The 13,363-nt window shown below is 31.8% G+C and overlaps 2 protein-coding genes across 2 annotated transcripts; both read right to left on the bottom strand.

Moving 5' to 3' along the window:
* Window positions 1–1,171: 1,171 nt before the first annotated feature.
* On the bottom strand, window positions 1,172–6,863 carry TRIADDRAFT_50405 (uncharacterized protein; the record flags this gene model as incomplete). The annotated part of the gene is made up of 21 exons (XM_002113333.1): window positions 1,172–1,327; window positions 1,452–1,577; window positions 1,733–1,819; window positions 1,915–1,974; window positions 2,125–2,166; window positions 2,246–2,308; window positions 2,430–2,498; window positions 2,952–3,065; window positions 3,158–3,287; window positions 3,699–3,824; window positions 3,982–4,083; window positions 4,259–4,380; window positions 4,535–4,666; window positions 4,767–4,865; window positions 5,079–5,179; window positions 5,309–5,372; window positions 5,491–5,603; window positions 5,672–5,717; window positions 6,304–6,421; window positions 6,535–6,665; window positions 6,756–6,863. 21 exons carry the CDS (start codon window positions 6,861–6,863, stop codon window positions 1,172–1,174), a joined length of 2,109 nt encoding a protein of 702 aa, XP_002113369.1.
* Window positions 6,864–9,063: 2,200 nt separating this feature from the next.
* On the bottom strand, window positions 9,064–11,259 carry TRIADDRAFT_57460 (uncharacterized protein; the record flags this gene model as incomplete). Its single annotated transcript, XM_002113332.1, has 3 exons — window positions 9,064–9,453; window positions 10,217–10,312; window positions 10,510–11,259. The coding sequence occupies 3 exons, from the start codon at window positions 11,257–11,259 to the stop codon at window positions 9,064–9,066; spliced, it is 1,236 nt and encodes a 411-aa protein (XP_002113368.1).
* Window positions 11,260–13,363: the final 2,104 nt, after the last annotated feature.

The raw sequence follows: 13,363 nt of genomic DNA, 5'->3' as shown, positions 1-13,363 counted from the left end.
TGCACAGTGTGCATAGATTGTGTTCAAAAATTATTTTTAAAGTTAGTCATTACCTAACAGCTTCACTAAGCACATCACTGGCAGCCTCCTCTTATGAAATTAGAAGGAATTCTGTCTACTAAAAGTAAGCTATCGCCGTTTGAAATTACTGATTCAACGCCATCTTTTGTCGTTTTTTAAAATGGCGTTGTATCAGAATTGGAAACGGCGATAGTTGACTTTCAGTAAATACTGTAGAATTCCTTAACAAATTCTATCACGAGATTGCCACTCATGTACTGTACTGTACACTCAATCGTGAAGTTGTTGGGAGATTATTTATTTTAGTACACCTTGCTGAAACTGCTCTGCCGATCAATGATGTCCTCTTATGTCCGTCTAATAAGTGTAATATGATCCCTTATTAAAAATCAATCAGAAATCCGACTTGAACCTGATTCGAGGGCAAAATTCGTGTTAGAAAATCAACCATTTGATCGTGATCGGCTTGCGTTTTCAGTCCTTTTAAGGACTCTACGGTACACGTTAGACTGTGTTCAAAAATCTAGGTTTTAAAATTAAAATTATAATCAATCGATCATTTTCAGCTATAAAATAGGTTAAGAAAAACAGTCACTAAATCATATTCGGTCATGCTTATTATTTTTTTTGGGGGGGGGGGGCCTTTATCATGAAATGTACGAGTACCTATTTAAATTTAATTTTACCGCTTACGTATACTAAATTTTTTAGTGGATCAATCTACGGAGTGAGCAAGAATGAAAGCGCATAAATTTGAAAGACTTTGCTTGTATTTTTAGTACCTGAGTCGTATCTATAATAGATATTTGTGTAGGCGAAAAAGATAATTTTATTACCTGCATGAATCATAATGCAGCAGCGATGCATCGTAGGTAATATTAAAAAATACTCTACAACACGGGCATCTAACATCAGAATAGCAACAAATTAGAAATCAGTTAACTACAGTTGCAGCAAATTAAAGAAGAGTATACCGGTATAGATGATTGTGTAGTACGTATACTAATTTTATTACTTAAAAAAAATAGACAGAGTCAGCAAATACTTTTTCAGCTTTGGCTAAATGTGAGTGATACAAACAGAAGCAATATTGTATGCGTGTTCAAGGTGATTCCACTTAATTCTTTTGTCTATACTTCAAATGCTCCAATCAAGGATCAATAAACGAGACCATAATATATCTTGTCCCTTTAGTAGTTGGTAATCCTTCATGATAATGGGTTAATCTGCCTGGATGCATCAGAGACCATCCAAGCATAGTGTTAACAACGCTACAATTTTGTCTTAGAAATCGACAACCTCCACCCTAATTTATTGTTCAATCATAAGCAGAAACGATATCGTTATCATAAACTTCATTAAAGTTGAAATTATGCGTTACTTTCGTAGAATCGGATTTTAACTAATCTACTGGTATGCATAGGCTGAACCTCATGATCTATTCCTGCCCTCGTTAGTGCAATATTAATGGTATAGGTCGATGCATCATGGTGAGGGCGCAGTGATGGCTGCCCTGTAGGATGATACCTTACAACAAAATTCATAAAAGCATGGCCCTAAAATTAAAATTCATCCATAGATTGAAAAGTTAACGATTAATATTTGACCATCGAAAAATACTTGAACTTGAGCTTAAATGTATCAACATTGTGCAGATACTTGTTAAAGTTGATATACTTAGAGTATTCGAATATAATTATGAAATGTTTACTTTGGAATAAAATCCGGGGTAAACTTTAGCTTGTATAGGGACGATATATTTCTGTAAAAAATAGAGCCATTGCTGTTCTAAATTGATCTAAAAAGAGAAACACATAACGACGGTTGCCAAAGTTTGATAAGTTAATAGATATTTAGGGAAAATAGACGTAGATGTGCTATAGTTCGTATAACTTGTTTCAAATGAATGTCGCGCGTCGGAACATTTTCATAGCCTCCATCCAACCGACTATCCTAAATAAACAGATAAACGATAAGTTTGTGATCTATTAGTTCATTCAGAAGGACTGTAAGGTATTAGGTTGGATAGTTACAACGGTAATGTATGAGAGGGTTTTAACCATAATCTCTGACAAAAACCAACATTACGATTAAATACAGTACTTTATGGCCTCCGGCGGACCATTGGCCAAAATTTTCCATTTCCTATTGCAAAAAGGAAGATAGAATATTTAAGAAACGCAATCTAAGAAACCGATGATTGCTAATGTTATTGGATACTGACCTCCACCAGATGTTTACAAAAAATTTCAGATACAACTGGAAACCAATAGACATCGGAGCATGGCTATCACAAATGGAATGCACAACAAATAAACGGTTTCAATTAAGAAACAATCATGTTAATAACTGATCAAAATAAATAGTTTTTGTGCTAAAGTTGATTGATGTTTCATTTCTCACTATACCATTTGAATTTCATGATCATCCCTCAAATTGATTGAGTAATTCTCGTGTATATACTTTGCTTCCCAATCCTATTTATAATAAGATATCAAGGAAAGCATTTAATGCCTAATGCACGCAATTGTGCATGTTCACGCACTTACTTTAGCGGCAAATTTACGGTGCAATAATAAATGAAAAAGTGACAATACTTATTTAATCAAATGACAGTAAAATTGCCTATTGAGATTAATGTGGAACTGAGTCAAACTATTATAATTTATTTGCGTATGTTGTAAAAAAATAAAAGGCGTAATGAAATAAAATAGATTTAAAAGTGATGGATAGTCTTGAAAATCTGATTGTGGCTGATTTGAAAAGCGACAAGAGCTAAGATCAAAATTGGTACTTTAAAAATTCAATTTCAGCTTTCAAAGCGAATCTAGTTTATTTTTACATATGAAATTCAAAAATTTGGCCCAAAAGCAAAAATGTAAAAGGCAAGCTTAGAGTAGTTAAGCTGCTACCTATCGTCTTCTACTTACAGGTTGATTGTCGATGATTTGATATAAATCATTATGCAAATGATCTATAGAATAGCTCTTTAAATTTAGTAAATGACCAAATATTTGCATATTATTAACATACATGAAGGTACCCTATAGCATAAAAATAGATAATATCAAGTCAGGTTTTGTCGACACCTACCATACGTGATGGCAAATATTAAAGTCAAGGTAAATATGCCTACCGATTTTCGCATTTTTGCACACCACTTCATATCAAAGTCACCTTCTTCATCGAAAGCTAGATCTGGCATCTTTAAATGACTTTTATTGATCATATAAGCCCCTCGAATGTAAGGAACATTCCAAATTCCTCTTTAAATTTATTAATTGAAATGTTGAGTAACATAAATTATAAAGTAAAACTGACACTAGCTGAAAGCAATTATAATGGACCTATATATAGAATTTTATGAAAACTACTATAATCTATACTCGTAAATTACTTTATTACCAGTATCTCAGAATTTAAACTACAACAACAAAAATAGGCACCAATGAAGTGATTCTTGGTGTTCGATTACATACAAGATATTTAAAACTATTTACGATATGACCATACAGTATGCTTACTAGATTATACTAGTAGCTAACATCCCCTTGAATGATACACTACGTGCTTAAATATTATTATATGTAAATAAAAAGTAATCGTTTATAAGTAAAGAATAGATCGTCAATCTAATATTATGCCGTAGCATATCTTAAAAGCGTTAAATAACATACCGCTTTCTACCTTCAACAATATCGATGTAATCCTTCGACCTTGCATAATACCCATTCTGATCAATAGCTCCCCAAAAATTGGACCATAGCCGGCCGGATATAAACAGTAAAGGTGACACTATAGTGCTAGATTTCAAAAAATTAATTACTACTAATTAAAAAATTAGCATTGCTAATGGGATAAAAAGAATAGAAGAAAGCAAATGATAGGGATCTGAAAAATTAAGTGTCTAATATCCCTTCTAGAGAGCAATACACCTTCGTAAATGCCCAACGTTCATACCTGTTATAGTGCATTAACAATTTAAATGTTTCATTGTTTGTTAACATACAATCATTTTCGATCGAGAAGAAATATTCACAGTTGGAGGATTGACATTGTTCCCTATTTCCAAATTATTTATTAAAAATTAAAAGGAGTAAAGATTACAATTATTTAAATATGTATGATCTGAAGACTTCACATTATCAGCATTATACTCTTATTAAATTGATTAGCAGTTGTAATGCTATGATAGCAATAGAAGGTCACAACATTAATATAGTTTATATATGCGTACATGGCTAAATTTCTTGCTTTACTTGGATTGATCTTATCTGATGGTACAATTAGCTCTTGACTAGCATAAAGCGAGGAATATTTCTTCCACCATACAAGAGTATCTTTCAAATGGTGGTCAATCTTCACGATGAAATAAAAATAAATTCGACAATTTTATCCGATTAATTAATAAATTATAATAAATGAATTGTCAAGAAAATAAAATATTGCCTACACAGCTTCTATACTAATACTGAAATTTATAAATGATTAATTCGAAGCAAAACAAGCATACACTTATATGAAGAAATAAATCAATTTTATCTTTTGGATATTGCTGATTTGATAATCTTTGCAGAAATACATCCGTAAACGGTGCAGATTTGTGGATGAATATAGCGAGAGAAAGCCTTGGATAATGGTCTTTCTATTTATTTTATAATTAAAGAACGTTTATTCTTATTTGTTATTGATTAAATAGCTTGCAACATTCTAATAAAGCCATAAAACTGTGAAATATATCATACCTTTAAGTGTTCAATGGTGTTCTCTTTACATGCTATACATCCGTCATTAAAACTCCAATAATTTGCCAAATAGTTGCCAAAATAATTTAAGCTCACTTCCTATAGAATTAGGTATGATATATTGGATGTAAAACGAAATAAATAAGTAGCTTGTTAAAAATTAGAAATAGATAGCAATAAATTTCAAGTTCTGATATCTTAATGCAATTTTTGTTGTAGGCAAAAATGTAACACACTAGAAATTATCAAAAATTATCCCTTCTGTTAGCTGATAAATTATTGTAAACAATGTCTTCTATTTGCATATCATACCTTAGTAGGTCCATTGCCGTGAACTGCAATAGGTAAAGTTTGATAGACTTCATTAAATAATCGATATTTACCACCATTGTCTGGAATTAGATTGACTTCCTCTGACAAAATTTAATGATATTGACGAATTTTATCATCATTTTAACTAGAATATTAATTTCACGGTATCAAGATATACTATCATCACAATGCGATCATTAATGTGGATAAAGGTTGAATTTGCCAAATACCTTGAGCACCATTGAGATTATGAAATAGGACACTTTTATGATCAAGTTTAATATTCCACTTATCCTAATGATAATAACGAATCAATTCTATTACTATGATATTTATTTGCGGAGCGATGTTTCAATTCTTATTACATTTATGCATACATCATTGTCGCAAAATTAAGTCTCAGATTGCTCACCCTCAATTTTGAATCGAGATAAATCTCGGTATAGTATAGCTGATCATCATCACTATCTTCAATTGACCGATAGGTGATTATTTCGTAAATTGTTCTTGCATGACCGATAAAGCCTACGGCATCATTTGTAATAATAGTCTCAAAAATGAAATAATAATAAATCGTTGAAAGTTTTACTTACCGCCAGAATTTAAGAATCGTTTTCCAGACGAAACCACTGGGTAATGCTTTGAGAAGGATGATAAATATTAAGTATAGATCAATAGCATTGTATCCAAGGAATAGCATACTTTGACTCTATGATATTATATTAACGGTTTGAACAATATGCAGTATTTAATTAATGATATTCTGAATCCAACATATAACTAAAAGAAAATGAAACACCCTGATAAACTAATATGAATATTATGCGAAGAGCCATCTGTATGCATGAGTATTTCCATAATATTCTTTTGTTAGACAAATTCGCGTATGAATATTTGAATCTAATACTTTAATTAGGATTTTCTAGGTAAAACCTACTTATTTGTGATAATTTGGGTATAAAGTTGTATAGCTAAAGATAGATAAAGACACTCTACTTATTGCAGAATATTACAAATTTATATACTACCTGAAACGTGATAGATACTGTGCTTAGACAATAAGGTATTGCATTAACTATTTTATAAATATTGCGATTATAGGATATCGAATAACTAAACCAAATTATGAGTTATCCGACAAGGCTTGTGAGTGAGAAAGCAACAGCTATCTAATATTTCATTAATATCACTTATGTTGGAATATAATCAACACTTAAATTCATACACTAGCTAATTCCTGATTGGGCCAGCAATATGGCTCCGCACCAAAAACTACATTAGCATTAAATTGATGAAACTTTTCCAATATTTCTTGAGTTCCAGCGGTATAGATGACATCATAACTTAAATAATTGAGGTAAATGAAAAAAATGAATTACACAATGCGGTTCATGCTTACAGATAAAAATATTTATATCGTAGTACGGCTTTTGATATTATGGAAAATAATCTCAACCTATCTGTAACGATTATAATATCATCCTTGTCTTTTAAACGCTCGAGTTCTCTTCTTAAGAGATTAATTTTATAGCCTCCACCTGGAAATTCCATGCTGCCACCTTTCCATATTTTGTTCATACCAAGAATCTAGATAGATGACTATTATTTAATCCTTGTGATCGTTATACTCGTATTCACATTACTAAGAAACTGCGCAAATACTGCATTTAGCAATACCTTGCAATTTAAATCGTAAATTCTGCATGACCGATTAAATCTTTGGAATCCATCGGTGCAATCACTTGCTACCGTGAGCGTTAATAAAGTCTCTTTAGCATCTAACATATTTAACAAAGTCAAAATGATTTGTAAGAATATTATTTAGTTACCTTGTGGTAGATTTAACCGATACTGTAAAAGTACTGCACTCTATTAAAACTCTATTTTTCTACTAACCATTACATCCGATTAAGGGAAATTTTAAAAATGACCCAATAATAAATATTAGTAATAGATTTTTCCGTGCCATTGCTAAACGTGAAACTGGTTAAAAATTGATTGCACGTTGCAATCGTGACAAGCTTTGTTTATTTATCTTAAGTTAGCTCATGCCTTTTCGGCACCTTCTAGTACTACTACTGGGCATAATTCTTTCCACGATAATGTACAATTTATGCTTTTAAAGCTGTATTGATACAAACAGCTATGGAATTATTTACAGATCTCATTAATTTAAATATGGCATCCATATAAAGTACAGGTTGCTATCTTTGATAGAAGAATGCTTCATTTTCATTTGCAAGAATATCCCTTTATTACAATAATGAATTAACTTTGTAACGTAGGGATTTGATAAATTGCAATCATACCATAATAGTGACTAATGGTGACCATGGTGAGACATAGATAATATAAAGTAAAAGGTACAAATATACCAGAGTCCCGCAAAATCTGATAGTATACTAGTACAGAATATTAACGATTGACGGTGATAGTATTGTACTGTACTGTATAGTTTACAGTATAGGGTTATCATTCAATCATGCTAAAACTCATATCAATCGATACAAGAAATTTTCGTAAACAGGATGATTTTAAAATTCTTCACTTATCCCTGTTAATTATTGATCACGCTATTAACATAGAATAGTCGGCTAAGAACCCTAACAATAGATCTAAATGTTTATTATTAAATTTTTAACACAGATAATGGTTATGGCTTTAAAATAGGGTCAAGGAATGTATCTCCACGTACACTGTACAGTGAGCACGTCTAGGTTGTAATGTTATTTGGTTTACGTCAAATAGATGTCAATAGATTGAGAAGGATAGAAGCAGATTCATTGAAGTTTCACAAATACACGTTACAGGTATTGTTACTAAGATAGAGATATATCATGAGAGAGAGAGAGTAGATCAAGGATACTTTTAATAAGCAGATACATATGAGGATATAGATAGTTACATAGATCATGTAAGCAATGACCTTTGATACACTCACTACTGTCTGTGATGATACTGCATCTAGAGTTCAGATCCGATACATTTATGGTATATACGGTAGCACGCTCACTAAGCTCATAAACAGAGTAAAGGAAGTTACAAATCTAACTGTAATATGTCAATTATCGTCCACGATACAGATATATAAATTATCAGCGACAACTTATTCCCGAAATTATACACTACTAGGCGAACCATTACATGTAATACACAGCTAACTGTGCGGGTTCGGGTAGTTTTCTTATGATAGTTTAGTTCATAAACAAATTAAATACAAGATTCATTAGACGATGAAAGTAATGCAATAGAGATTGCTTTGGTCCTAACTATGAAAAATTCGCAAGATAAAATGGAGCATTATATACTTATAAATCCGTTGCTCTGCCTGAATCAAGATATAGCATCAAAGGACAGAACATCAGATCATATTCATTTTGGTACATTTTCATGCCTATGCAAAAATTAAAACATTATACAATATAACCAATAAATAAATGATATTTAGTGTAGAATTTTTCAGCTCAATCAATCATATGCAATATTCAACAAGTCATAGAAGTCCAACGATCGTAACTTGTTGTTAAGGAATCTAAACATAAGGTTTCTGCAATATTTGTAGTAGAAAGTAACTCCGTTTGTAGAACGGCCATATTTCTATTTTTATTGTTACTTTAGCGAATGAATTCATCAACTTTTAATATTCTACATTGTTACCATAATTTCACTAAGAAGACTCAGCTATTCGATTTATTTTGGATAGTAGAGTCTTCCACAATTTAGACTGTTAGTCTTCCGATTTACCTCAATATAATAGAACTCATCTGAGCTACCGTAGAAGCCATGAACTACTAGATGCATCATATAATTTAGTAGTCCATGGTAGAAACCTTTCGCAATCTAAATTACTAAATTATTAAGCTTTACTATCGAAAATACCAGGAATGCTGCGTAATATGAGATTTCCAAAATTAATTATTATGATATGATAGATCCTGTAAGATACCCATAGTTCATAATTCTATGTCATCTCATTGTTTTAGTATTAGATTTTATTGCTCTCTGCTTTCTCTTCTTTTAATGTCAAATAATTATAAATAATAATGCACGGCAAAATAACGATAATACCAGCGAAGACAAATGCGCTCGAATCTGTAAATCTTGGATGCCAATGAAAGCCACCTTTAAGTGTGAATAAAGTCCAAAATATGGCGACTATTGGAGGTATTATAGCTTGAACGATAACTAGATAAATGGCGCCGTCTGAATAGCGTAGTAAAAGTAGCGCAGCCTGATTAGCAATGCAATAGAAAGAAATAAATAGCCAAGCAGCGCCAAGTGCCCAAGGATAAGACGGTACTTTTCCTTTACCACCGCCAAATTGTGACAGAAATCCGCAATCCATTTGGTGTTGAAATTGTTGTATGTTAGATGCCTGATGAAAATTACAATGCATAATAATTTCTTATGTAATTTGTGGCAAATATGTATTAAATATTCCTATTGTGAAGTCTTATACTGTTGTCACGGTACGCCGTTACTAATTAAGTAACTATAAATTAATGAATGTTTATGAATAGATAAGATAAGGTTATGTGCTATGTTTTAATGCGCTTGTAGCTGATAATAGGATGGTAGAAATGAGATAAAAATAGAAGTTGTTAGCAGTTAATTTACTGTAGATTTATAAGATATGTTAATCTCTAAAAATTGAGCTGTATATGGACGAAGGTTAAGCGTCTTAACACCTGATAGCTTGTAGCTATCTAAGTCTGAGGATATCGACATGTATATTTAGTAATGGTATTATACTAATTAATGTAACTTGCAAAGCATGAATTCTCACTCGTTAATATTGGAATTCACTGTAGAAACCTATTTAAGCGCGTGTGTTTGTAGAATAAAGTAGGTAATTGCTCAAGAAACGGCAAGACTCATATCGTGAAGAATAGTGTAATAATTAGTCAGTTGTCTGTGGAGATCAGCCGAGAAATCGAGTTCTCAAATACTTCTCTCATAGAAACTGAAAGTACTGGGAGAAATAGCCCAAGTTTTAAGTAACTACACTAGAGTTCTTTACTTTCCTTTGCCACAAGTGAGGGTTGTGACAACTGTATTGAGATAGAAAATTTACAACATAGCAGTAAAATCTTTGAAGTGTTGCAATATATCTCTTGATAAAATCATAGTTGCTTTACCTGCCCGAAATGAGGAATAAAGCCTGTCCAAAATAGTAAACCCAAGAAGAATACATTATACCAGGCAACCCATGCTTGAAATACTAAACTTTCCTCCTACAAATTTTATTATAGCATTTTATCAAAGGTAGAGACTAACCGTAACTCGTTAACAGTAAATTACATGCGTACAGGTATTTTATTATACTACTAGTATACTCGTATTTTAAAAATTTGAAAATTCTCATATCACTTAATAGCGTCTACATTCTAGTCTCTCAGTTAACGATTGAACTTAAGCATTTCAGGCTTACCCTATAGTCACGTTTCATTTCTTTTTCTTGCAGTACATTAGCTATGGCAGCAGGTAAGATTCCTAATATAAAAATTAATGGCCAAATGACAGATTTTGATCCATGATGTTTATTTTTCTCTATGTTGAAAATATTCGGTACTAAAGTTATGAATAGGCCAACTAAAGTGCCTAGTGTACATAGCAAACGTCCCACTCCAACTTTCTTACGAAGGATAGCATATCGCAAAATGACAGTAAATGGAATAATAGTTATGCCAAGAATTCCTTGCAGATTAGGAGGTGTTCTATCTGGTAGACTAGCAAATGTAACTAACAAGCAGTTAACAGCACATAAAAGGCCCAAAATAATGTAGGCTTTGATTGCTGTATATGATTTGAGAGAAAACTTAGGATTGATCGCTTTTGAAGCGAAGGCAATCAAGGAAAATATTATAGGAAACCACATTGCAGGATAAATCAAGACAAAGTACTGATTACTATGGCAATGAGCTGTATTAACAGCTACTGAAAATGTTGGTAAAGCAATAGCCATACCAGATTGTCCAAATACTGTAATGATGGTGATTATTGTGCCGGCGAGATTTTTCGAAATGCTACGATTACACAAGGGTAACTGCAAAGTCTTCTTCGTCTCATCACAATCATCTTTACTTAGGTGTCGTTCGTCTTCACTTAACTCTAGATTTTGATCTAGATTTTGATGGTCATCTTCTGAAGATAGTAAAGATACTGTGTCTAATGTAGTCATGGCGAAGTTAAACAGGCTTAAGATAATAGTAGTAATCTATGTGGAAATGGTAATACTTTTCAGTGCATTTTTACTATTATCTATTTTCATTCTGATAATTTTCAGTGAAATTTAATTAGGCCGTGAAAGTAGGATAATGGTCATATTTAATAACCATATGGTTAAGTAATCAGATGACTTTACGCATATCTTCATTTTCGTTGAACTAAGTTGCAAAGTAAATTAGCGAAGCTCCGTGGAAGGAAGAGAGCGTAATAAATTGAACGGCCTAACCAGATAATAAAGGAAAATACTAGCTATTCTTTAGGAATGGAAAAGCCATAAACAGGCTATGACAAGGAATTTTCATAGAGCTGCTAAAATTAAAGTAATCTAGTAAGCTGATATCGAAGATACCGACATTTTATCTACCATTTCTAACAGGATCTACAGCATTACATTGAAAGAAAGTCTCACTATTATCGTAAAGGTCGAAATAAGTAACAGTGATAGTGATCATATGCCTATTGGTTAGCTGCTTTTATCAATATCGTAAGTCTTTAAAAGAACTGAGTTTATAGTAAATTATGTTAAGTAATGTTATACAAATAGCTCAGAAAAACTTCTGACGCTAATCCTCAGTATTACAAGTTATTACGAAATCTGATTAATTTACTTAGGACATACTTGAATATATTTTAATAGTGATGAAGTCTATAGTGATAGTTATAAAATAAAATTATTTTGCTCGCTTTACAGAACGACCAACATTCATAAAAATGCTTTCAATAAAGCTTGCATAAACATCTGTAAATCGAAAGAGTCTGAATTGGTTATGCTATATATCTACTTTACGAAAAGATAGTACCATCTGTTTGCCTCTCCATCAAAGCATATATATATTTTAGCCTTTAATAAAGATAAGTGAAGCTGCGAAAATTTATTATTACAGTAATTTAAATAAGCTATCGATGAAAAAATTGAGAAATAAAATTTATGCAAAGTATGAAATACAATTTTATTTTTACGCTATGCGCAATCGGAAGAGCATTGCTAGCGAGAACCGTAAATTTTTTTCGGTGTAGAATGATTTCTGTTATCAAAAACGTTATCTTGAAATTTCCACATTATACATTGCGAATCTTCGCTGAAGATATATCGGTAATGCTCCACCTTAGCATCATAGCAGAGTTTAAGCTCACAAATAATTGGATAATTAGGTAATTTGTTTTAGTCACTTTCTAAATATATCAAAGATTAAATTAAGAGGATCTGTAAATAATAGTCTTAATGGATAATAGTTTTTAGCTTAGCATACATATTCTTAATCTATAATATCGCCGCTAGATTATTAGCTAAGAATTAAATCCATAGGTAATGAATAACTTCGATAAACATTATTCGGCATGCCGGCTGTGGATATGAGATCAAAAATTCGGCATAAACTAGACTGAATTAAGCATGATAAAATTCATAGAATATTGGCAGCTTGATCTCCTAGTTATTCCGAGAATCTTTTTAAGATCCACTAGGAAACCTTGAAAAATAACTATACCTATAAAAATATTACCGTTTATTGGCAAAGCCTAGAATAGGGCAAACATAGGATGGTCAGTTAGAATGAAAGCAATCAAAGCATATACGAGTGTACCTGGAAAGCATTACACTATCCATCATCTAAAACATAGCAGAAATTGTAGTCATGATTTTGCTAACACAATGTCATTTAATAAGAAAGATCACTTCCATTTTATTTCATTTTTAAATTTATTTTAAACACTTCTTATTTTCACATTCAGCAAAGTATAAGTTTGTAAGAATGTCTGATACTGTTAGCTAAATTTGAGATAGTACTTTAAATTATAATCGTTAATCGATAAAATACCGTTACCAATCGAAAAATATAACTACATCAACAAAAGGTTTGTGTTTTGTATCACATACCCTATATTATACTAGTAGTGATTTTCTGTAGGTATAAGAATACGTATAGCATGTAATTGAGCATAACTCATCTTAATGCCAATCAGACGTTGGAACCTACTAGTTCTGTACTGGTATTACAGTACACTATATATTGACTCTCTTTTCGGCTCTTGATGATTCTCTTTCACACACTCAACCT

This window comes from Trichoplax adhaerens, genomic scaffold (assembly GCF_000150275.1).
Source record: "Trichoplax adhaerens TRIADscaffold_6 genomic scaffold, whole genome shotgun sequence".
NCBI classification, from domain to species: domain Eukaryota; kingdom Metazoa; phylum Placozoa; class Uniplacotomia; order Trichoplacea; family Trichoplacidae; genus Trichoplax; species Trichoplax adhaerens.
The sequence above is the reverse complement of the archived record's forward strand: the minus strand, read 5'-3'. Positions and strand labels throughout refer to the sequence as shown.